Here is a 25,827-nt window from a genome sequence, read left to right as displayed (position 1 = left end):
AACTTTGATTTAACATAGTCATTTATAAATATAAATATTTGAAGGCATGGCACTGGGGATAACATAGTATAAATGAGTTGTTTTATTCTTAGGTTTGTATTCTATAGAAAGAAGCTTTGATTCTGTGTGGTGTAATTGGGTAAATTATTAGGCAGATGAATAACTTGTCTCATTTATTAGCATTTATTTTTTTTTCTTTACAGGCACATATTAAATTTCCTATTGACTACCCATATTCACCACCTACCTTCAGATTCTTGACCAAAATGTGGCACCCCAACATTTATGAGGTAAGAGATGTCCATCATATATTTCTCTGCATATTTATTTCCCATATTAATACTTTTAAAAATAGCCTCTTGGGCTGGGGTTGTAGCTTAGTGGTAGAGCATGTACTTAGCATGCTTGAGGCCCTTGGTTCAATCCTTAGCAATGCATGCGCGCGCGCGCACACACACACACACACACTGTATATCTCTGTATGTCGTGATGGTAGTGCTGTAGCTACAGAGAAGTGTTCATGATTTTTCACTTTTAGTTAGGAGTCTCTGATTTGATTATTTTAAAATTGAGGGTAGTTTTATAATAGCCCGTGTATATTCAAGTTAAGATTGAGGCTTAAAATCTTCCCAGCTGATTGCTAAAGATTATTATGCACATGTGTTAACATTTGCATTTTTAAAATTTAATAGATAAAGTAATACAAATTTATTTGTGTACTTATCCTCTAACTTTACAGCAAGGGTCACCTGTTGCTATGTCAGAGATTCAGCTTTTTGGGGGGATTTATCCTACTACATTTGGACTGGCCTCCTTTCAGGAGTTGCTGCTGAGCATTTGAGAGCCTCTTTTGGAATAAATCCAAGGTGAGGTTATTCTGTTGGACAAGTCAACATGCCTGCAGGAAGCACTTCTAGTTTTGTTGATTGAAACATACCTAGCTTTGGGCTAATTCATGAGGATGTTAGAATAATGCATTAGCACTTTTGAGCAGATTTATTATTTTCTACAGTCTGCTTTTTCTGTAAGATATCTTCAGTTTTCTTTGCTTTTTCACACAGGGCAAACTAGTGCTGAAAGGTAATATGTAGTTTTCTTGCCAGAAATTAGCTCCCATAATATTGTTTCTTCTTTTTTAGTACTTAGCATAATCATAATTCAGTGATTCTGCTGTCCTGTGTAACAAAGTTATTCTGTTGTAGGGAAGGGTCTGTAGAAATAACTCATTGTTTCATGAATTTAAATTGAATTCAATATTCACAGAAGTATTTTGGTAGTTATCTTACTCTATTTGGGCTGCTACAACAAAGTATCTTAGACTGAGGAATTTATAACCAACAGAAATTTATTGTTCACAGTGCTTGAAACCTAGGAAGTCCAAGATCAAGCCATCAACAGATTTGGTGTCTTGTGAAGCTCTTGCAACTATAGTAACAATAACAAAACCTACACAGTATAGATAGGTTTAAGGTAGCAAGGGAAAAGTGCGGACCAGCCTTTTGTCTTGCTATCAAGAACAAAACCTTAAAGTCATATACTAATTTATTCCTATTACAGTTATCTAATTCTGAGACCTCTCTTAAAAAAGACATAAAACAAGAAAAAGGACTCAAAGCTCTAAAGAAGGTGTAGTTGTTAATTAAATTCCTTTTAGTCTTTCACAACTTAAGCTATTGACTTCTCTCAAGAGTTAGCATTAGATGGTGATATTTAAAAATACTTTTTGCCTGGCACAGTAGTGTATGCCTGTAATCTCAGTGACTCAGGAACCTGAGGCAGGAAGATTGCAAGTTTGAAGCCAGCCTCAGCACCTTAGCCAAGACCCTATTTCAAAATAAAAAATAAAAAGCTAGGGATGTAACTCAGTGGTAAAGCAGCCATGAGTTCAATTCCCAGTACCAAATTTTAAAAATATGTATGTATAGAATATAATATTCATAATAATTTTTTTCTCCTATAAAGTACATGCATTTCCATACCTTTTTTTTTTTTTTAATGGGATTTAAATCCTGGGCACCTTATCACTGAGCTGTATCCCAGCCCTTTTGATTTTTTTAAATTTGGAGACAGTCCTGCTAAAGTGCCTAGAGCCTCACTAAGTTTTTGAGGCTGGCCTTGAACATCCTCCATCCTCCTATCTCAGCCTTCTGAGGGCTTGGGATTATAGGTATGCACCATCATGCTTGACCAATTTTTTTTTAAAAAGAGAGAGAGAGAGAGATAATTTTTTTAACATTTATTTTTTAGTTTTCGGTGGACACAATATCTTTGTTTGTATGTGGTGCCTGAGGATCGAACCTGGGCCGCACGCATGCCAGGCAAGTGCGCTACCGCTTGAGCCACATCCCCAGCCCCTAATTTTTGTTTTTAATGAAGCAATAGATCATAGTTAGAAATAAAATTTGAAGCTTGATATAGTGGCACACGCCTATAATCCCAGTTATTTGGGAGGCTGAGGAAGAAGGATTCAAGGCCAGCCTCAGTAATTTAATAGAGACTTTGTCACTTAAATTTCAACAGGGCTGGTGTAGGTACTCAGTGGTAGAGCCCCTTGGGTTCAATCCTTTACCAAAGAAAAATTTTATATATAGTCAGAAGCATCATAAGAGACTGTAATCACACGATTGGCTGTACTCTGGGAAATGATATTAGAAATATATTTTTTGAGCCAGTGTCAATATTCTACAAATCTGGGATTAATGGTTCTTGGCCAAAGGTATGCTCTTGAGTTGCTTTCTTCTTACCCATAATATTATCTCCCACGATATAAACAATGGACCTTGATATCAAATTGCTAGTCACCAAATTACATACTGCAAGGATATTTATATCTGAGGAGGGAGGGTGAAACAATTGTCAACAACAAAACAAATACAAAAGCACAATCCACCTCAAATTCTAAAATATATGAATTGATGAAGTAGTTTTTGGCAAATTAACAAACATTTAAAAATGAATATTATAAAGATTGTAATCAATAGAAAATAGATCAATTGTTACATTAAGTTTTTTTTGGTGTGTGTATGTGTGATGCTGGGGATTGAACTCACAGCTTTTGTGTATGTGAGGCATGCACTCTGAGAACTGACCTATATCCCCAGCCCTACATCTAGTTTTAAAAATCAGGAACTTTGGTTATAATTTATTAAACACTTCAGTTCAAAAAATTGTAAATACTACTCTTTGAATGAATTTAATTATTTAAAAATTTCCCGTATCATTACTGTGTCTTTGAAATTTATGATTAATCAAGGGAAAAAAAGAAAGGAAAGAATTTAATATGAATTTTCTATATGACTATATTGCACAATCCATTCTTCTCTGCTTTGCAGTATGTTAAGTGAGTTTTTAAAAGTAATAGTTTGCTGTTACATATTATTGTTAGTTCAAAAGTGGATGATCAGTGGGTCCCATTTGCTTCACAAACCGTATTAAAATCACGTATTCACATACATTTCACTGAAAACCTCACAGATAAGGGAACTCAAAGTCTCATAGCTCATTGTATTAAAAAAAATTTTTAATAGTGGACTTTATTTTTCAGAGCAGTTTTTGGTTCAGTGTGAAAGTATACAAAAGTATTTAATATTTAATGATCCTTTTAATACTAGGGTGTATAAAACAGTATAGAGCTTTCCTTTAAAAATATAAAGATCTACATATTTTGGAAGTACTGTACAAATCATTTCTCCTGTATGATGCTTATAAATAAATGTCACTAACATAGTCACAAAATAAAGCTTATAATAAGATATTGTACCTCAGACTACCTGGTAATCCATATGAGAATATTTTGCTATTTTACATTAGCCTTTAATTCTGGAGAATGACTCTTGATTCTTTTTTTTTTTTTTTTTTTTTAAAGAGAGAGGTGAGAGAGAGAATTTTTGATATTTATTTTTTAGTTTTCGGCAGACACAACATCTTTGTTTGTATGTGGTGCTGAGGATCGAACCCGGGCCGCACGCATGCCAGGCGAGCGCGCTACCGCTTGAGCCACATCCCCAGCCCCACTCTTGATTCTTTACCCAGTTGACTCTAATACTAATCTCTATAGCCCCCCACACTGTAAGGGTATACTAATTTGACTATTCCAGTAGCATCCAGTGTGTGCGTGTGTGTGTGTATGTGTGTGTCTGTGTCTTTTAATATATTTATATATTTATACACAACACACACATATATACTTTTTAGTTGCAAATGGACACAATACCTTTATTGTATTTATTTATTTATTTTTATTTGGTGCTTGCCGCAGTCTGGCTGGGCACAGTCAGGAGCCACTTGTCAAAAGAAACTAACTTTATTTTTAGAACCACACACGCCAAACAAAACAGCCTCTCAGGAAAAACCCTCAGAGCCTCAACTGCCACCACCAGCTTTCCACAAGCCTGTCTCTCACACAAGCTTCTCTCCACCTCCCACAATCCTCCTGCTCTTGAGGGCGATTGGCTGGGTCACGTGGGCGGAGCCAAAAAAGTCCCCCAATGAGCAGCTCCATGGTCTGAAAGGGCAGGGAAACAGCCCAATGAGCATCACCGCAGAGGAGCCAATCAGCTAGATGTTGCTGGGGCCGCTGTGAGCCAATCATCAGCCGGCAGCTGGAAGTTTGCTGGGGCCCCTTTGGCTGTGGCTCTCAACAGGTGCTAAGGATTGAACCCAATCAATCCTCACATGGGCTAGGCAAGCACTCTACCACTGAGCTACAACCCTAGCCCAGGGCATTTTGTTCTTATTTATTTATGTATATATGTGCTGGAGTTTGAACTCAGAGCCTTGTGCATCTTAAGCAGCATCTGTTACTGAGCTATACCCCCTGACTGTGTACATGGATTTTTAAATATTAATTGATTTAATAATAGTTTAAAAATAGACCTTATTATTTTAATATGCTTTTTCTAAAGCGTTGTCTTTTTTTTTTTTTTTTTTTTTTGGGTACTGGGGATTGAAGTCAGGGGCACTTGACCACTGAACCATATCCCCAGCCCTATTTTGCATTTTATTTAGAGACAAGGTCTCACTGAGTTGCTTAGTGCCTCACTTTTGCTCAGGCTGGCTTTGAACTCACGATCCTCCTGGCTCAGCCTCTTGAGCCACTGAGATTATAGGCTTATGACACTGCACCTGGCCTAAAACATGTTCTTTTAGTCACTTGTGGCTAAAAATATAGATGGGTGGCCTAGATGCTACTAATTCATTTACTCAGTCTTTGTGCCCTCATTGTGATATGGAGGGTGGGAGCTAGTTCTCTATTGTCTCTTATTCTAAGGGCACTAATCTCATTAGACCAGGGCTTTACTTTTATGTTCTCATCTAACCCCAAATAAATTTTGAATTCAAAAATCACATAGGGGGCAAGAACCTAATATATGAATTTGTGGGGAGTATACAAATACTCATTTCATAACGTCAGATAAACTGTATGACTCCTAAATTTCCTAAGAATTTGCAGTGTTAAAGATTTTTGCAAATTTTGTAGAACCATTGCTTTTGAAATAAAATTTAGGCCATAGGCTCAGATTGTGGTTTACTTGGAGAGCACTTTCCTAGAATGCATGAGGCCTTTGGTTCAATTCCCAGGCCTTAAAAAATTTTTTTTTCCTTAAGGCTATATAAATTATAGTTGGGCATAATTATATGTATTTTATGATCTTATTATAGTTATCCATATCCATGGTTTCCATGTCTATAGATTCAATTAATTTTTTTATTCTAATTTGTTATACATGACAGCAGAATGTATTTCAATTCATATTACACATATAGAGCATAATTTTTCATGTCTCTGGTTATATACAAAATAGAATCCCACCATTCATGTCTTCATACATGTACTTAAGGTAATGATATCTATCTCATTTCATCATTTTTCTTACCCCCATGCCCGATCCTTTCCCCTCCATCCCCTTTGCCCTATCTAAAGTTTCACCATTCCTCCCATGCTCGTGGCACCTCCTACCGCCCTCCGCCATCCAATCCCCATTATGGATCAGTATTCTCATATCAGAGAAAACATTCAGCATTTATTTTTTTGTGATTGGCCTACTTCATTTAGCATAATATTCTCCAAGTTCATCCATTTACCTGCAAATGCCATGATTTTTATTCTTTTTTAAGGCTGAGTAATATTCCATTGTGTATATATACCAAAATTTCTTTATCCATTCATCTACTGAAGGGCATCTAGGTTGACTCCACATTTTGCTATTGTGAATAGTGCTGCGTTGAGATAGATATCATTACCCTAAGTAACGATGGTATAGTGATGTTGCATTCCTGTAGTATGCTGTTTTTAAGTCCTTTGGGTATAAACTGAGGAGTGGGATAGCTGGATCAAATGGTGGTTTCATTCCAAGTTTTCCAAGGATTCTCTACTGCTTTCTATATTGGCTGCACTAATTTGCAGTCCCACCTGTAATGTTTGAGTGTGTCTTTCCCCCATATCCTCTCCAACACTTATTAATGCTTGTATTTTTGATAACTGTCATTCTGACTGGGGTGAGATGAAATCTTAGAGTATTTTTGATTTGCATTTTTGTAATTGCTAGAGATGTTGAATATTTTTTCATATATTTGTTGATTGATTGTATATTCTATTCTGCAAAGTGTCCGTTCAGTTTCTTGGTTGGGTTATGTGTTTTTTTGCTGTTGAAGATTTTTGAGTTCTTCATATATACTGGAGATTAGTGCTCTAACTGATGTGCGTGTGGTAAAAGTTTGCTCCCATTCTATATGCTCTCTATTCACCTTATTGATTATTTCTTTTTCTGAGAAGAAACTTTTTAGTTTGAATCTATCCCATTTATTGATTCTTAATTTTATTTCTTGAGCTTTAGGAAGTCGGGGCATAATCCAGTATGATGGATATTTGGGCCTACTTTTTCTTCTGTTAGGTGCAGGGTCTCTGGTTTAATTCCTAGTTCCTTGATCCACCTTGAGTTGAGTTTTGTGCATGTTGAGAGAGAGGGGTTTAATTTCATTTTGATACATGGATTTCCAGTTTTCCCAGAACCGTTTGTTGAAAAGGCTATCTTTTCTCCAATGTATGTTTTTGGCACCTTTGTCTAATATGAGACAACTATAATTATGCGGGTTTGTCTCTGTGTCTTCTATTCTGTACCATTGGTCTAAATATCTGTTTTGTTGTCAATACCATGTTGTTTTTGTTAGTATTGCTCTGTAGTATAGTTTAAAGTCTGGTATAGTGATGCCACCTGCTTCACTCTTCTTGCTAAGGATTGCTTTGGCCATTCTGGGTCTCTTATTTTTCCAAATGAATTTCTTGATTGCCTTTTCTATTTCTATGAGGAATGCCATTGGGATTTTGATTGAGATTGAATTAAATCTGTATAGTGCTTTTGGTAGTATGGTCATGTTTAAAAAAAAGATTTATATTTTAGTTGTTGTTGGACACAAAACCTTTATTTATCTATCTATCTATCTATCTATCTATCTATCTATCTGTTTGTTTATTTATTTATTGTGGTGCTGAGGATCGAACATGCTAGGCAAGCACTCTGCCACTGAGCCACAACCCCAGCCCCAGTATATTCTTTTTGACAATATTAATTCTGCCTATCCAAGAACATGGGATATCTTTACATCTTCTAAGGTCTTCTTTAATTTCTTTCTTTAGTGTTCTGTAGTTTTCATTGTAGAGGTCTTTTCACCTCTTTCATTGATTCCCAAGTATATTATTTTATTTTTTTGAGGCTGTTGTAAATGGGGTGGTTTTCCTACTTTCTCTTTCAGGAGATTTGTCGCTGATGTTCAGAAATGCCTTATTTTTATGTGTGTTGATTTTATATCCTTCATGTTTTTATGTGTATATAAATAAATGAATAGGAAGAAAGACAGAAAGGAAGAAAGTATATAAGTATATGGGAGGGCTGGGTACTCTGACATGTGCCTGTAAGTTCCACTGATTGGGAGCCTGAGGTAGGAAAATCACTTGAACTCTGGGCTTCAAGGCCAGCCTGGACACCATTGGGAGCCCTACATCATTCATAAATAAATACATATATAAATACATAAGTGGTATATGGGAAGATATATATAGGTTATGTTCAAATATTAAACCATTTGACATAAGGGACTTGAGCATCCTCAGATTTTATTATTCTTAGTGGGTCCTAGAAGAAGCAATCTAGGATACTGAGGACAACTAATTTTTACACATATATATATTTTACACACACATTTTTACCAGGAACTGAATCCAGGGGCACTTAACCAATGAGCCATATCCCTATTCATGCATATTACTATTACCTACCTATCTATCTATCTATCTATGAGGCAGGGTCTTCTTAATTTACTTCAGGCCTCACTGAGTTGCTAAAGCTGGCTTTTTGGGATCCTCTTGCCTCAGCTTCCTGAGCTCCTGATAAATTATATTATTAAACTATCCAGAAAAGGCCATTTTTTACATCCATTTCTTTAAAAAAACAAACCAGATAAAAATAGTACCTACCCATGTTTTTCTGCCATTTCTTACTTGCACATTATGGTATTCCTACACCCTTTGTGAACATCATTATATTGATAGGGTTTATAATTTGATAGGAAGTACAATTAGAATGTTTTTATAAATAAGGGCTTAGTATATCTTGTGTGATAATAATAAAATTATTTGTATATAATAGATGGCAATATTTTTAGAATAAAACAAATAGAAACACATTCTGCTCCATTTCTTTTGCTCATTTGCATGATTGTGTCTGTGTGATTAAGTATTGAGTTATTCTTTTCCTGGTGGAATTAACTTGTAGAGGTCTTATGATGATTTCTCTGAGAATTAACTTTAATGTTTATACCAAGTAGAAATTAATAACAAACCAAAGGAATCACATTAGGATCGATTACATAGAAGATTGTAATATTGCATTGCCTTATGATTTTTCAAACTAGGAAATAATTGCCTAAGTTCATTATATTAAATTTATTTCATGTAAGTTTAAAATAAATTTTTAAAATTCATTCTTGTGGGGCTGGAGATGTGGCTCAAGCGGTAGCACGCTCGCCTGGCATGTGTGTGGCCCAGGTTCGATCCTCAGCACCACATACAAAAACAAAGATGTTGTGTCCACCGAAAACTAAAAAATAAATATTAAAAATTCTCTCTCTCTCTCTCTCTCTCTCTCTCTCCAAAAAAAAAAAAAAAATCGTTTTTGTAGTACTGAGGGTCAAACCCAGAACCTCACATATATGTTGGGCAAGAGTTTGGTTACTGAGCTCCATTCTCAGCCCTTAATATAAACTTAAAAATTTTTAATTCAGTATGGTAATGATTAAATGCTGCAGTATTTCAGTGTCTATGTATTTTTTACATCCATTTCTTTTAAAAAAACATGTTTTAAAGGCTCTACTTGATGGTAGCTCCCTTGTCTAGTATGTGTGAGGTCCCGAGTTCCATCTCCACTGCTGCAGCAACAACAAAAAAGTTTTGAGATCATTTTAAAGTTACAAAAATAGTACAGACAGTTCCCATGTATTCTTTGTTCAGCCTTCTCAGTGATAAATCTTTATACAACCATTTTAAATTTATCAAAACTAAGAAATTTCATTTAGTATTATCAACTAACCAACAACCTTTGGAATAAAGTACAGAATGGGAAACTTACAAACACATATTAATTGCCATATCTACTCTATTTCTCTGGGTATTCCAAACCATACTTTCATTTTGTATTATTATTAAATAATCAGAAATGAGGTTGAACTGTGACTTTTTTTTTCTAACTCTGTGATTTACTCACATAAAAGTGCTAAGTGTTATGATTTTGTTATGTTGGGCTGAGGTTGTGACTCAGTAGTAAAGCACTTGCTTAGCATGTGTGAGGCACTGCGTTTGGTTCTCAGCACTACATAAAAAAGTAAATAAAGGTATTGTGTCCATCTACAACTTAAAAAAGGAAAAAAAAAACCACAAACTTTTTTTTTAAACAAAGACAGTGTTTGGGGGAAAAAAATAAGATTTTGTTACGTTGTCAGTAATAATGTCCAGAAGCAGTGGTATGCACCAGCAATTGGTAGACTGAAGTGGGAGAATCACATGAGTCCTGGAGTTAAAGACAAGATCCTGTCTCCCACCCTCACCCCCCCCCAAAAAAAAATAAAACAAAAATTAGTATTAATGGTGTTCATTTTATGTATATTTGTGTTGTCAATTATAGATTTCAATTTTACATGATTTTACTCAGTTGTATTTAAGAAGGGACCTGAACACAGGAACATGAATACTTTATTATTTAATCAGAAATGTGTCAGCCAAGTAGTATTTCATTTTGGTTTTGATTTGCATTTCTCTAATGACTAATGATGTTGAACATCCTTTCATTCACGTATTGGCTAGTTGTGTATTTTCTTTGGAGAAATGTCTGTTGTTTGCTCCCTACTTCCCTTTCCCTCCCTCTTCCCCTTTTCTCCCCTTTGCCTCTCTCTGCTACCCTTCCCTTATTTTCCTTTCCTTTCTGACAGTCTAGATATTGAAATCATATATATGATTTGCAGATATTTTCTCCCATCCAATAGATTCCCTACTCACTTTCTTGTTAAATGTCCTTTTTTGTTGCTTATGATTTTGTTGTCATCTGAAAATCTACCAAGTCTGAGGTCATGAAGATTTATCCCTATGTTTTCTTTTAGGAATTTATGATTTTAGCATTTAGACCTTTGATCCATTGTTGATTTATTTTTGTATATGATTTCAGGTAACAGTTCAATTTCGTTCTTTTGTTTAAGGAAATCCATTTATTATTTGTTGAGAGACCAGGGACCATTCTTGTCCCATTGAGTAGTCTTGGTTTCTTCTGTTGACAAGCTACGAGTGGTAGAGCTTACCTGCAATCCTAGCAATTCGGGAACCTGAGGCAAGGAGGATCACAAGGTTGAGATCAGCTTCAGCCACTTGGCTAAACCTTGTTTCAAAATAAAAATCAAAAGGGTTGGGGGACTGGGGTTGTGGCTCAGTGGTAGAGCACTAGCCTAGCATGTGTGAAACACTGGGTTCAATTCTCAGCACCACATATAAATAAAATAAAAATAAAGAGTCTGTTAACATCTAAAAAAAGAAGTGGGGGTTTGGGGATGTGGATCAGTGGTTAATCACTCTTGGGTTCAATCCCTGGCACCCCCCACCCCACCCAAACGTCTATTGACTATAGACATATGGGATTATTTCTGGACTCTTAAATTCTTTTCAGTTGATCTATATATCTGTCATTATGGTAGTATTAAACTGCTTTGTAGTACATTCTGAAACAAGGAAGTATGAGTCTTTAAATTTTGTTCTTTTTCAAAACTATTTTGACTTTGGTTCAGTTAAATTTCTATATAAATTTTAGGATGAGCTTGTCAGTGTTTGCAAAAATGGAAGGTAGTATTTTGATAGGGTTTGTGTTGAATTTGTAGTTTAAATTGTAGAATATTACCGTCTTAACAATGTCTTTACATTTATTTGGGTCTTTTCAAGTTTCTTTGAGCATTGTTTTATTTTTTTCAATGTACAGGTTTTTCATGTCTTCGATTAGATTTATTCCTTGAAATGCCTATAATGAATGGATTTAAAAATTTTTTTTAGTTGTAGATGGACATAACTTTATTTATTTATTTATTTTTATGTGATGCTGAGGATCGAACCCATTGCCTTACGTGTGCTAGGCAAGTGCTCTACCACTGAGCCACAACCCTAGCCCTTATGAATGGATTTTTAAGAAACTGTTCTTTTTAAGGGTTATTTGCTGATATATGGTAATAACACTGATTTGAAGACTAGGCACATGGTATGCACCTATAATCGCAGCTACTCATGAGGCTAAGGCAAGAGGGCTCAAACTTAGGGAGACCCTGTCTCAAAAATGAAAGATTAAAAGGATTGTGGATGTAGCCCTTGGGTTCAATCCCCAGTACTGTTAGAAAAGAGAAGAAAAGAAAAGAAAAAGCTGAGGATTTACTGTGTGTCTTAAAACTTCCTAAATTTCTTATCTCTAGTAGCTTTCTTATTGATTCTTTGGAATTTTCTATGTGTAGGATCATGTTATCTGTGAATACAAATGATTTTGCTTCTTCATTTCAATTCATGTTCCTTTTATTATTTATTGTCTAATTGTACTGAGTAGAAACAATATTAGGCTGGGCTTGGTGGCATGTACCTGTAATCCCAGTGACTTCAGAGGCTGAGGCAGGATCACAATTTGAAGTCAGCCTTCGCAACTTAGTGAGATATTGTCATAAAATAAAAGAGGGCCTGGTGGTAATGCTTAGTGGTAGAATACCCTCTTGGTTAAATCCCCTGTACCATGAATGAATGAAAGAAAAAGTAAAAACTGTTAGATAGCAGTAGTGCAAGTGAGTGTCCTTTTCTTGTTCTGCTCTTAAGAAGAAAACTTTTATTGTTTACATTGAGATAGGAATGTAGCTCTTTTTTTTTAATTTTTACAAATGCCCCTTTTCATGTTATGATAGTTTCTTTCTGTTCATCGTTGAAATTTGTCAGATGCATTGTTTGTATTAATTAAAACACTCCCCTGTTTTGGGAAGGGATATTGGAGAACAAACTCAGGGTGACTTTCTTGCATGCTAGGCAAGTGCTGTACTACTGAACTATATCCCTATCACTTTTTATTTTCTTTTGAGTCAGGGTCTCTGTAAGTTACCTTAAACTTTCCATGCCTCGTCCTCTCTGGCAGCTGGGATTACAGGCATGTGCCAACCCCTGGCTAAGATGCCCACTTTAAAATATGCAGATCTGTTTATGTTATTCCATTACCCAGAATTTTTAGTTACATACATTTAAAATTCCAAGCAATATATTACTCTGACCTGATTTTTTTGTGCTGGTTTTACTGTTTGGTTGTTTTTTGACTTCTGTACTCTTTTCTTCGGCAAAACTAGAATGAATGTTCACTGTTAAAGTAAGTAAAATAATGAATCTCCCCAAATGCTGACATCTGAATCCTTCAAATCTGTAAATATATTACATGTCAAGGGGTAATTAATATAGATAACCAGCTGACTTTAGGAAAATTATTTGGGATTATCTGGGATGTCTGATGTAATCAGAAGAGTCTTTAGTAGAAGGAAGAGACAGAAAATGAGTTAGAGGAAATGTGATTCTGGAAGAAAGACCAAGAAAAATAAAACAATGCTTTGAGGATAAAAGGATGCTAAGGGAAAAAGGTAGTTTCTCTCTTTTTTAAAAATATGGTATGTTTTGCATTATAAATTGGCCTGTCAATGTAAGATAATGAATTTGTTGTTGTCAATGTAAGATAATGAATTTATTGCAATAAAAAACAAATACAAGTACCAAAGCATTATTTTACCATTTATTGTGTTGGTTTATTTCTCGAAACTCATGTCTAAATTTCCCTTAAGTTGTTAAAGTTGTATTTGTTATTACAGACCCATCCCAAATCCCCACAACTACAAGTCCTTCTACTTTACCTCCCTTTTTTCATCTACCCATATTTAGTTTTTCCTTTGGGATCTACATGTAATACAAAGTTTTAGAATATAGTTATTAAAATTTCATTTTATTAAAAATATTTCATCTTTTAAAAACGATACATTTATATAAATGTGTTTTGTGTATCTGTCTTATCTGTTGAATTAATACTCTGCATTGCCCTTTTTATGCCATCCTTATGTGTTTGAAATAATCTTAATGTAATTCTGGATTAGGTCTTTAAGTCCTATAATTTACATTTGTGACACTAAATAAAATAGCCATAGTGGTGAGTTCTTATAACTGTATATTTAGGAAGTATCATGTTTGTCTTTTTTTTTAATACTTTTTAAAAAATATTTATTTTTTAGTTAGACACAATACCTTTATTTTATTTATTTATCTTATGTGGTACTGAGAATCAAACCCAGGGCCTCGTACATGCTAGGCGAGTGCTCTACCGCTGAGCCACAACTCTAGCCCCTCATGTTTGTCTTTTTCTTTCTTTACTTAATAGTTTATTTTATGGCCCTATAGGTGTTTTCTTTTTTTAGCTAAGAAATATGTTTTAGAGATGGTTCAAATGAATCTTTATTATGCTAGAAAAAGAATTGTTTTCTCCCTTAATTAAGAGCATGTACGTTTTTAGGAACAAAGGAAACTTAAATAGAACTGATATGTACCTTTTTGTATGGCACTTTGGGATATTTACTAAATATGATATTGTGTTTTGTAGAATGGAGATGTATGCATTTCGATACTTCATCCTCCTGTAGATGACCCACAGAGTGGAGAACTGCCCTCTGAAAGGTGGAATCCTACTCAGAATGTGAGGTAAGGTGTTAAATTAAGAAAAATTATTTTTTAATTTTTGTTTTGGTTTTTGCTCAGGCTGACCTTGAACTTTACTTAAGCAATCTTGCCTGAGCATCCCAAGAAGTTACTAGGATTACAGTTACATAGTTACATACCACCTTAATAATGGTCTTTTTTGTGTGTAAAAGTCTCATTTTTCCTTTTTTTGCCTTTAGTCAAATAAGATTACATACTGTTTTTTTAAGCTATGCAAAAAAAATCCTTCCTGTTTGGAGTTGTTTATCTTCATTTAGAACTTTATGTATGCTTCTTTCAAAATGTTTTTATTTACTGAGGAATAATGCATGTGATTTTTATTTCCCTGTGTTCACTGTGGAAGGAATTTTATAAGCATGGATTCTTCCTCTTACATTATCATAAGTTCTACCTTGCTTCTTTGGACCCCATGACTTTTGTTGTTTCTTTAATATTCTTATTACTTTTTGCAGACAGATCTTAAGACTTTACAGACTCAAAACTGAGTTTATTTATCTGATGCCTTTTATTTATTTTGTTAGTTAGTTTTGTGTGTGTGTGTGTGTTTCTTTTGATGGTTGGAAGACATATTTCATGTGATTTCTCCTTTGACTACTCATCTCTTGATTATTTATCTAGATTGATATTTCATCATCTTTCGTTTTTGAATAGTAGCTTATGTATAGGGGATGGTCATACTGCTTAAGAAATTTTAAAGCCAGTTACACTGTTGATCCTATTAAATATATTTAAGAAATCACTTAAACAATTAAAAACTAATTTTGTGCTGGTGTAGTATACATGAGGTCCTAGGTTCACACCCCAGCACACCCCCTAATTCTATATTGAGTTATTGCCATTATCATTAATGTACTGTTGATTAAAAACACTGTAATTTGATGATACTTTTTCTTTGTCTTTCTTTCTTTTGGGTAGGGTAACAGGGATTGAACTCGGGGGCACTTGAGCACTGAGCCACATTCCCACCCTTATTTTGTATTTTATTTAGAGACAGGGTCTCACTGAGTTACTTAGAGCCTCACTTTTGCTGAGGCCTGCTTTGAACTTGCATTCCTTCTGCCTCAGCCTCCTGAGCCACTGGGATTATAGGCATGTGCCACTGCGCCCAGCTGATATTTTTATTTTTTAATAAATGTTGAAAATTCTTTTTCTCTATTTTTCTTTTTTTGGCGTGCTAGAGACCAAATTCAGGGCCTTAGGCTTGCTAGGCAAGCACTCTATCAGTGATGTATACCTTTAGCCTCAGGAAATATATTAATCAGATAAACATTTGTTCTATGTTAATTCATAGATCCATGTATAATTTATATGGTTCTAGAATGTGGCAAAGAATGGCTTCAATTTTATTTACATATACATGCATACATATTCAAATGTAACAAAGACTAGTACTACTGTATATTAGAAGAGAAGGACTAAGAATTCACAGTGGAGTAATGTTTTAAAATAAAATTTTTAGGACATAAACTAAATATTTCTATTCTAAGATTTTTGGCAAAAAGAATTTATAGTGTTCTAGTCTTTTTTAAAAAAAACTTCATTGAAGTATAATTCACATACCATACAAGTCACCCATTTAAAATCTACAATTTAAAAGTTTTTTAGTATACTCACAGGTTTGTGCTGTTAACACGATCAACATTAGAAAGTTTTTATTACCCTTAAAGGAAACCCATACACTAACAATTACTGTTCATTACTCCCCAAATCTCCCAGCCCTAGGAAACCACCAGTTGATTTTCTGTGTCTGTGGATTTGCCTATTCTAGACCTTTCATAAGGATGCAAACATGATATGTATTATTTTGTGACTGACCTCTTTCATTTAGCATAAACTTTTCAAGATTCATTCATGCCGTGGTATGTATCAATACTTCAACTCCTTTTTTTTTTTTTTCTAATTTTTTTTAGCTGTAGGTTGACACAATACCTCTATTTTATTTATTTATTTATATGTGGTGCTGAGGATCGAACCCAGGGCCTCACACATGCCTGGCAAGTGCTCTACCACTGAGCCACAGTCCCAGGGGCGCTCCCTCCCACCCCCCTTTTAAATGATACTAAAGATTGAACTCAGGACCTCCTCATACAGGTATTCAACCACTGAACTACATTTTAGCCTGTTTCATTTCTTTTTCTTTTCTTTTTTTTTTTTAATATTTATTTATTTTTAGTTATCGGCGGACATAACATCTTTGTTTGTATGTGGTGCTGAGGATCGAACCCGGGCCGCACACATGCCAGGCGAGCGCGCTACCGCTTGAGCCACATCCCCAGCCCCTGTTTCATTTCTTTTTATGGCATTTATCCCTTTGTATGATTAAATCACACTGTATGATTAAATCACACGTATTCATATATGTGGTATGGTTAATACCACATTTTATGCCTCCAGTTGAGGGACATTTGGGTTGTTTCCACTTTTGGGTTATTATAAATGATGTACTATGAAAAGTATGTACACATTTTTGAGTGGTTATCTATTTTCATTTCCTTGGATATTTACCTAGGAGTGGAACTGCTGGGTCAATTGGTAACTGTGTTTAATGTGGGTGTTTTGCTGGGGGTTGAATCCAGGGCAGTGCACATGTTAAGCCACATCCCCTGCCCTCTGTTGAAAGTTTTGAGGAACTTCCCAACTGTTTTCCAAAGTGACTATAATAGTTTTACATTTCTTTGAGTAGGTGTGTGTACAAAAATATGTATATATGGGCTGGGGATGTGGCTCAAGCGGTAGTGCGCTCGCCTGGCATGCGTGCGACCCGGGTTCGATCCTCAGCACCACATACAAACAAAGATGTTGTGTCCGCCGAAAACTAAAAAATAAATATTAAAAAAAAAATTCTCTCTTTAAAAAAAAATAAATAAAGTGTGCTGAATATTTAAAAAAAAAAAAATATATATATATATATATATAAAATGGCAAAACAGGTTCGACATGTAGCTCAGTTTTCACATCTCCTTTAACACTTTGTTTTCTATTTCACTTGTCCTAGCTGGGTACAAAGTGGTTTCTTACTGTACTTTCTCATCAAGTTCTTGTTTATTTTTATTCGTTTATTTGTTTATTTTGTGCTGGGGATTGAACCTAAGGGCACTTCACCATGGAGATACATCCCTAGTCCTTTTTATTTTTAGACAGGGTTTAATTAAGTTGCTGTGGGTCTCACTAAATTGCAGGCACTTCAAACCTGTGAAGCTCCTGCCTCAGCCTCCTAAGATGCAGGGATTAGAGATATTGCCAATGCACACGGCTAACCTTTTATTTTAAAAAGTTTTAAACTTTTACGATAAATTTCATAAATGTGAAAGCACTGAGAGTTCCTATTTACCCTGCTGTTTTCCTTTATTAGTAACATCTGCCATCAGTTTTGTTCATTTATTAATGAACCAGTATTAACATCTTGTTTACTAATGCCCATTCTCTTTCACCACAATTCCTTGGGTTTTTTTTTTTTTGTTGTTGTTGTTTGTTTTTGTTTGGTGGTACCATGTATTTGAACCCATGTAGGTGCTCTACCACTAAGCTACATCTCCAGACTTTATTTTTTAAGGCAGAGTCACTAATTTGCCCAAGCTGGCCTCAAACTTGTGATCTTCTTTCTGCCTTAGCCTCCTCAGTGGCTGGGATCACAGCATGTGCCATTGCCACCCCCCCCATTTCCTTAGCTTTTACCAATGTAACTTTTATAATCCAGGATCCCATGCATTATGACACATTATATTGAATAATCCTCTCTTCTTAGGCAACTGTTTTTAAATTTTTTATTTTATTTGGTGGTCCTGGTATTAAACACAGTATCCAGTGGTAGTCTACCACTGAGCTGCATCCCCAGCCCCTTTTATTTTTTGTTTATGTCTTTTACTTTACTTACATCTGTTACTTGAGTTTTCTGCATAAAATTATATATCAGTGCTCAGATATTAAGCAATATGTAATCAGCATACCAATGCCCAGCACTGTAAAAATATAATTCTTTCTTTACAGTCAGCATTATAAGATTTTGGTTTATATTATTCTGTAGCATTATCCTAATTTATTCTTATTTCTCCTGTTAAATTGATTCACTGCTTTCTGTCTGTTGTTTTACTCTCGTGATCTGTTATCTAGCTGAACTTGTCTTAGTGGTAACTTCTGCAAACATACTTTGTGGTAGCCAACATTATGAGTCTTTTCATATTCAGAATATTTTTTGCTTGTGTGTGTGTGTGCGCGCGCTCGCGCGTGTGTGCACACATGCTTATGTTGTTTTGCAGAACTGGGTATAGAACCTGTGACCTTGCACATGCTTAGCAGGTCACTGAGCTGCGTGTTGAACCTGTTTTGCCATTATACTCCCTCGCGCCCCCTCCCCCCCCCATACAGGGGATTAAACCCAGAAGTGCTCAACTATTGAGCCACACCCTCAGCCTGTTTTATTTTTTGTTTTGAGACAGGGTCTTGCTAAGTTGCTTAGGGCCTCGCTGAGTTGCTGAGACTAGCTTTGGGTTTGTGATTCTCCTGCTTCTCTTCCAGAGTTGCTGGGATTACAAGTGTACGCCATGGAGCCAGTGCCATTATTCTTTAAATGACAGTTTGGTATAAGATTTCAGAATCAAAACGTCTTTCTTCAATAATATTATAGGCATTAATCTGTGTAGATTATTGACGTAAAAAAGCTTGGCTACCCTGTTTGCCCTCCTTTCTATCCCACATAGGTGACCCATATTTGTGGAATCAGTTTTTCTCTAGGTCTTTTCTGCCATCTGCCACTGTTACAGGCTGAATTGTTTTCCCCCAAAAAAGATTCATTGAAGTCCTTACCCCTTACGGCATGACCTTATTTAGAAATAAGTCAATTGCAGATATTATTAAAATTAATTATAATAATGCTGCGGTATAGAAAGGTGGGTCCTTTTTTGAGGAGGGGTTTACTGAGGATTGAAATATTTACCAATGAGCTGTGTTCTCAGTAACCACCCTGGGGACACACACACACACACACACACACACACACACCCCTACCTACCTACCTACCTTTTTTTCCTTACTTTGAGCGGGGCATGGCTAAATTGCTTAGTGCCTTGCTAAATTGCTAAGGCTAGTCTTGAACTTGCCATCCCCCTGCCTCAGCCTTCTGAGTCTCTGGGTTTACAGGCACATACCAGCCTGCCTAGGGTCTTTAATACAGTATGATTTGTGTTCATTAAGAAGAGAACAAGGGGGCTGGGGTTGTAGTTCAGTGGTAGAGCGGTTTCCTAGAATGTGCAAGGCACTGGGTTTGATTCTCAGCACCACATATAAATAAATGAATAAAATAAAAAAAGATCTATCAACATGTAAAACATACATTTAAAAAAAGAAGAGGACAAGGGCTGGATTACGAGTTCAAATCCAGCCTCAGTAAAAGTGAGGCGCTAAGAAACTCAGTGAGACCCTATCTCACTAAATAAAATACAAAATAGGGCTGGGGATGTAACTCAGTGGTTGAGTGCCCCCGAGTTCGAGCATCAGTACCAAAAAAAAAAAAAAAAGAGGAAGAAGAAGACAAGTAGGTACAAAAGGGGGAGGGAAAGGTTTTATGGTAGTAAAGGCTTAGAGGCAGAGCTTGGAGTGATGCATCTAGAAGATAGGAAATGGTCCTCATAGAGAAGGCAATGGTAGCCTTGGAGATAGGCCACTTCCTTATTGGTTTCAGAGAGCTGATAAACTACTCAAGTCCAAAAGGGGGTGGGGTTGTACTTAGAGCCCAGAGGACAGAGTGTGCAGTCCAGAGGATTTTCTCAGGCCTTGAAAGGTAATAGAATTTAACATGCTAGGTTTGGATTTGTTTGTGACCTACAATTCTTTTTTTCTGATTTTTCCCTTTTATAAGAGAAAAATCTGTCCTATACCTGTTCTAATGTTGTATTTTTGAAGCAGATAATTTGTTGTTTTATCTCACAAGGTTACAGATGGAGAGGAATTTTGCCCTAGGTTGAATCATACCCTAGTTCTTACCCATAAATTATTTCAGATGATAAAATTTGGGACATTGCATTTATGGTATTTAGATGGAAACTTGGGGTTTAAATTTAATGCCAAAAGTGTTAAGAATTTTGAGAGTGTTTGTACGAGGGAAAGTATTTTGCATGTAGGAAAGACGTGATTTTTGGACAGCCAGCAAGGTGGACTACTATGGGGTTGAATTATGTCGCCAGAAAGATGATTATGTTGAAGTCCTAACTGCTAGTACCTCAGAATTTGATTTTATTTGGAAATGATCTAATTTTATATGTAATTCCTTGAAGTGCATACTAGAGTAGAATAGGTCCATAGTCCAATACTATAGATGTCCTTTTAAAGAAGAGAAGACAGAGCTTCAAAAGAAGAGCCCTAAAAAGAAAGAAGACACACACAGAGACAAACCTGACCATGTGACAATGGAGGCACCACAGGCATTTCTGCCTCCCACAAATACTTTTGTTTTATTTATTTGTTTTTAATGTGGTGCTGATGATTGAACCCAGTGCCTCACACATGCTAGGCAAGTGCTCTACCATTGAATTACAACTCCATCTCCTCTGTTTTGATTGTTGACTTTGAAAGTTTGATTACTGTTTGCCATCCTTTTCTACAGCATAGATGACTTGATTTTCTTTTTGTTTCATTTTGTGAGAGCTTTTCTGAACGATATTTTTAAAAAAATATTTATTGAGTTGTAGGTGAACACATGGTATTTTTATTTATTTTTATGTGTTGCTGAGGATCAAACCCAGTGCTTCACACATGTGAGGCAAGTGCTTTACTACTGAGCTACAGCCCTAGCCCTCTGAACTGTATTTGTGGATTCAGTTTTTCATTGGCTCCTTTCTGCCCTCTGCTACTGATGTTGTATCCACACAAAAGATATGTTGGAGTACAGAGATTGGAGGGAATGGATTTATAAGCCGGGGAATGTTGATTATTGATTGCAAACACCAGAAGCTAGAAGGAAAAAAGAAATAGTTGTTCCCTACATATTTCATGGAGCACATGGCCTGGCCGCACCAACACTTTGATTTTGAACCTTCAGAGCTGAGACAATAAGTCACTGTTGTTTTAAGCCACCCACTTTGTGGTCCTTTGTTATGGCAGCTTTAGGAAAGTAATATAGCTGTCCAAAGCAGGGGTTTACTTTTCAGCTTAACTCAAATCCATATTTTCTAACTCTTTGTGGACCTAACAATTAGGGCCTATCTCCAAAGCTTAATAAATCCTTGATGTGCCAGAGTATCAGTGGGAACATACTTTTCTGGTGTCAAGTCATCTCCTTTTTTTTTTTTTAATTTATTTTTCAGTTTTCGGTGGACACAATATCTTTATTTTTTTATTTTTATGCGGTGCTGAGGATCGAACCCAGGGCCCTGCATATGCCAGGCTAGCACGCTACTTCTTGAGCCACATCCCCAGCCCTCGAGTCATCTCATTTCTGGCACCCTGTCTTTCTAGTTTTGTTGTGTTAAATACATACAGTTAGCTCTCTATATCTGTGGATTCAAACAATTGTGGATCAGACATATTTTGGGGAAAAAAAGATATCATCTGTATTGAATAGAGATGGACTTTTTTCTTTTTATCATTCCTAAACCATATAGTAAACCAACTTTTTTCATAACATTTACATTATATTAAGTATTATAAAGATCTAGAGGTGGTTTAAAGTATATGAGAGAATGTACACAGGTTATATGCAAATACTATGCCATTTTATGTAAGGGATTTAAACATCCATAGATTTTGGTATCTTGGGTGCTATCCTGTGCTTTTAGTAATATTATTTCCCCAACTTAGTCTTTGGTTCATTTAACGTAATAGTACTTTGTTTTCTACAGTTTGGATTTAGGTATTTTTCAATGCTTTGCTTATTTATGGACTGCCTAATAAAATTGTAAACTTCATTTTCTTTACCATTCTCTGAATCTTGAATTGATCTTTTCAGATATCAGTAGTACCATGTGTGAAGCTAGAATAAACATAAATGATTAAGCTTTTTTGCACTATTTTTCATTATTTCTCTGACATGAAAGAAGTGTGAAGTATATACCTTTTTGGAATTGCTTCTCTAATATGAGCTGAATCTGTTTAAAATAATGTACATTTTAACCACATTGTATTCATGCTAATGTTTGTTTGCTTGTTTTGAGACAGGGTCTTGTGTGATCCCTACACTGATCTGAAACTCTTGGGCTCAAATAGCCCTTCCAACCTTAGTCTCTGAAATACCAGGAATAAGGATGTTCTCCACTGTACTGGGCACTTATATTAAGAGATTTTTGCATGAAACAGGAAGACTCTTCTTAAACTATAAATTAATGAAATGTTAGTTTTAGATGATTTTTTAGAGATTTCAGCTTCATATTTGTCTTATTTGTGTTCCAGTAAATAATAATTAATTATGTGTCTCTTGTCTAAATATTGTCTTAACATTTCTTCTACATTTTATACTTTTTCTGACAGATTCTTTTATAATTTTTTCCTAAGTGAATAATTAGGAATAGTTTTTCATTGTAAGAGATGGACTTGTAAAACACTAGGTTTTTGTTTTTGTTTTTCATTTCCTCTAAGTCTATTTAGGTAAACACTAGGTTTTATTAGTAATCTATTTCTAATGATTTAACATTTTTGATTCTGTTATCTGAAAGCCAAGAATAATAGCTACCTCAGTTGATTGATGAAAAACTTAAATGAATAATCCATGTAAAGCCATTAGAATGGTGCCTATTATCTAGCTGAGTGGAGTCATTGCTATTTTTTTTTTTTAATGTTGTAGATGAACACATAGTATCTTTATTTAGTTTTATGTGGTGCAGAGGATCCAACCCAGTGCCTCACTTGCGAGCAAATGCTTGACCACTGAGCTACAGCCCCAGCCCCTCATTGCTATTTTTCTATGGAGTTTTTTGTTGTACAGATATGAAGTAATCATTTTCTATATGTTAGCAAAAAATTCATTTCTTAATTCCTCAAATAAATTTATTTTGGCTGTTGGGAGATAGTTGTTAGATGCCTATATCACAAACAGTTCACTTTATGTAGTACAGAATTTAACTAAGTTGCTAAATACATGAAAATAACTAAGGTAATGTTTTCAGAATTTTATTTTAGATATTTTGTAATATAAAATGTACTTTAAAAAGTACCATCTATGATGCATATATGAGCACATCTTAAGACTTTAATCATTGGATTTAAGTAACTATTGAAAGTTCTGAGCACTGTATGGTATGATCCCAGGTACTTGGGAGGATCACAAGTTAGAGGCCAGCCTGAGTTAGTGAGACCCTGTCTCAAAATTTAAAAAAAAAATAAAATAAATTAAAATGAAAAGGGATGAAGCTCTAATGTAAAGTGTCCCTATGTTCAATCCTTAGTACTGTAAAAAAATTAAAGTTCTGAGTTTTATTTATTCAACTTTAAGTTCATTCAGGAACATGCTTATGAGAGAGCATCATGCCTTCAGAAGTAATTTTTGCAGTACTGGTGATTGAACCCAGAGGCATTCTGCCAAGGACCTGCATCCCCAGCCCTTTTAAATGTTTTTTATTTTGAGACAGAGTCTTGGTAAAAGGCTGGCCTGAAACTTCAGATTTTTCTGCCTCAGCATCCCGCATCACTGAAATTACAGGTGCGCAACACCACATGTGACAGCCAATATATTTTGACAGCATAATTTAACAGGGAGGTAGTCCAGAGTAGTCTCCCACTACTCCCTCACGTCTCTGGTTATACTTTTTACAGTTTCAATTACTCATAGTCAACCACAGTCTGAAAATATATTAAATGGAAAATTCCAGAAATAAACAATTCCTAAGTTTTAAACTGTATCCCATTCTGAGTAATATCCTCTTCTTCTTGCCTGGGATGTGAGTCAGCCTTTGTTAAGTATATCCAGGCTGTGTGTGCTACTTACCTGTTAGTCACTTAGTAATACTTGTAGTATTAGTTGTCATGTTGTGGATTTGCACTGCTTGTGTTCAAATTAACTCTTAGTTTACTTGAACCCGAAACAAAAGAGCAGTGATTGGGGGAAGGGGGAGGTATGCCCAAGAGAAGAAAACTATAAAGTGCTTCTTTAAAGGGAAAAAGGTGAAAATATAGTGAGATGTTTTGAGACAGACCACATTCACATAACTTTTATTATTGTATATGTTATAATTGTTCCATTTTATTATCAGCTATTGTTAATCTCTTACTCTACCTAATTTGTGAATTAAATTTTATCACAGGTATCTAGGTATAGGAAAACCAGTATATATCTAGGGTTTGTACTGTCTGCAGTTTCAAGTATACACTGTAGGGGGCGGGGGCTCTTGGAACATAACTCCTCTATTAGCTTTTTCATTGCTGTGACCAAAAGACCCAACCGAAACAATTTTAGAGGAGGAAAAGTTTATTTGGGTCTCATGATTTAAAAGGTCTCAGTCTATAGATCTGTGTCTAAGGTGTGGCAAAACATCATGGTAGGAAGAGTGTGGTGGAGGAAAGTAACTCAGGACATGACCACCAAGAAACACACAGACTTCTAATCATGAAATCCAAAATATATACATACCCAAAGGCTCACTCTGGGTGACATCCTTTTCTGGCCACACCCTAACTGCCCAATTGATCCCTATAAGGGATCAAATGCTCTGATTAGGTTAAGGCTCTCATAACTCAATCATTCCACTGTGAACTTTGTTTCATTGTATCACACATCAGCTTTTGGAGGGACACCTCATATGTAAACCATAAACACCCCCAAGGATAAGGGGTGATTGTATGAAAGGTTTATAGAAAAATTTTGGAAGATTTGTTGAAAATTTGGACCCCCACCAAAAAAAAGGCAGGTTTATCTAAGATACTAGTGATTCTAATTTTTGTTTTGTTTTGCAGTACTGGGGACTGAAGCTAATGATACTTCACAACTAAGCTACTTCCCAGCCCCTTGTATTTTTGAGTTTGAGATGAAGTTCGGTTGTCCAGTCTGGCCTCTAATTTGTGGTAATCCTGCTTCAGCAGTTGCTGGGATTACAGACATGCATCACCATGCCTAGCTTGATTGTTTTTTGGAGGTTAAATGTTGAATGAAATACTTAAACATCTCCCCTAGAAAACAAACCTCTCCTTTTTTCACATACAAAGCCCTAAACAAGGATTTTCTCATTGCTTTTGTCCCTAGAAAATGTATTGCTGCTGCCCACAGGAATTCAAGATTTTTTTCTGCTTGATTAAAATATACACTCTGTCATTTGCATTGTCTGATCTTAATATTTGTAAGCTAAGCCAAATTAATTTAACCTAGTTCTTTGACAGAGGATACTTTTCATACTAATCTGCCCCTCTGAAATTGTCCTTTGCATTTTGGTACCAGCATAGTTTTTCTTCCTGGGCCCACAGGCTCCTTGAGCCTGGATTTAGGGACATTCTTCAAATACCACCACAGGAACTACTTTCTCTGCCTTTATGCCTTTGTTTAGAGGCTTCACAACTATAACAGGTTATCTCGGAATCACCCCTAAGGTCTTTTTCTTTTCTTTCTTTCCTTT

General features: G+C 35.6%; 1 protein-coding gene across 1 annotated transcript in view; it reads left to right on the top strand.

The window, feature by feature from the left end:
• Window positions 1–79: 79 nt before the first annotated feature.
• The window catches only part of Ube2r2 (ubiquitin conjugating enzyme E2 R2), a 36,713-nt gene continuing 10,965 nt past the window's right edge, over window positions 80–25,827 (top strand). Inside the window, exons 1-2 of the mRNA XM_015492137.2 lie at window positions 80–290; window positions 14,184–14,281. Of these exons, the coding sequence (XP_015347623.1) occupies window positions 156–290; window positions 14,184–14,281 (233 nt within the window). The 5' untranslated portion in view covers window positions 80–155. The remainder of the gene's footprint in view (window positions 291–14,183; window positions 14,282–25,827) is intronic.

This window comes from Marmota marmota, unplaced genomic scaffold (assembly GCF_001458135.2).
Source record: "Marmota marmota marmota unplaced genomic scaffold, marMar, whole genome shotgun sequence".
Taxonomy (NCBI): domain Eukaryota; kingdom Metazoa; phylum Chordata; class Mammalia; order Rodentia; family Sciuridae; genus Marmota; species Marmota marmota.
Note: the sequence above shows the minus strand (reverse complement) of the source record. Positions and strands in the feature narration are given on the sequence as shown.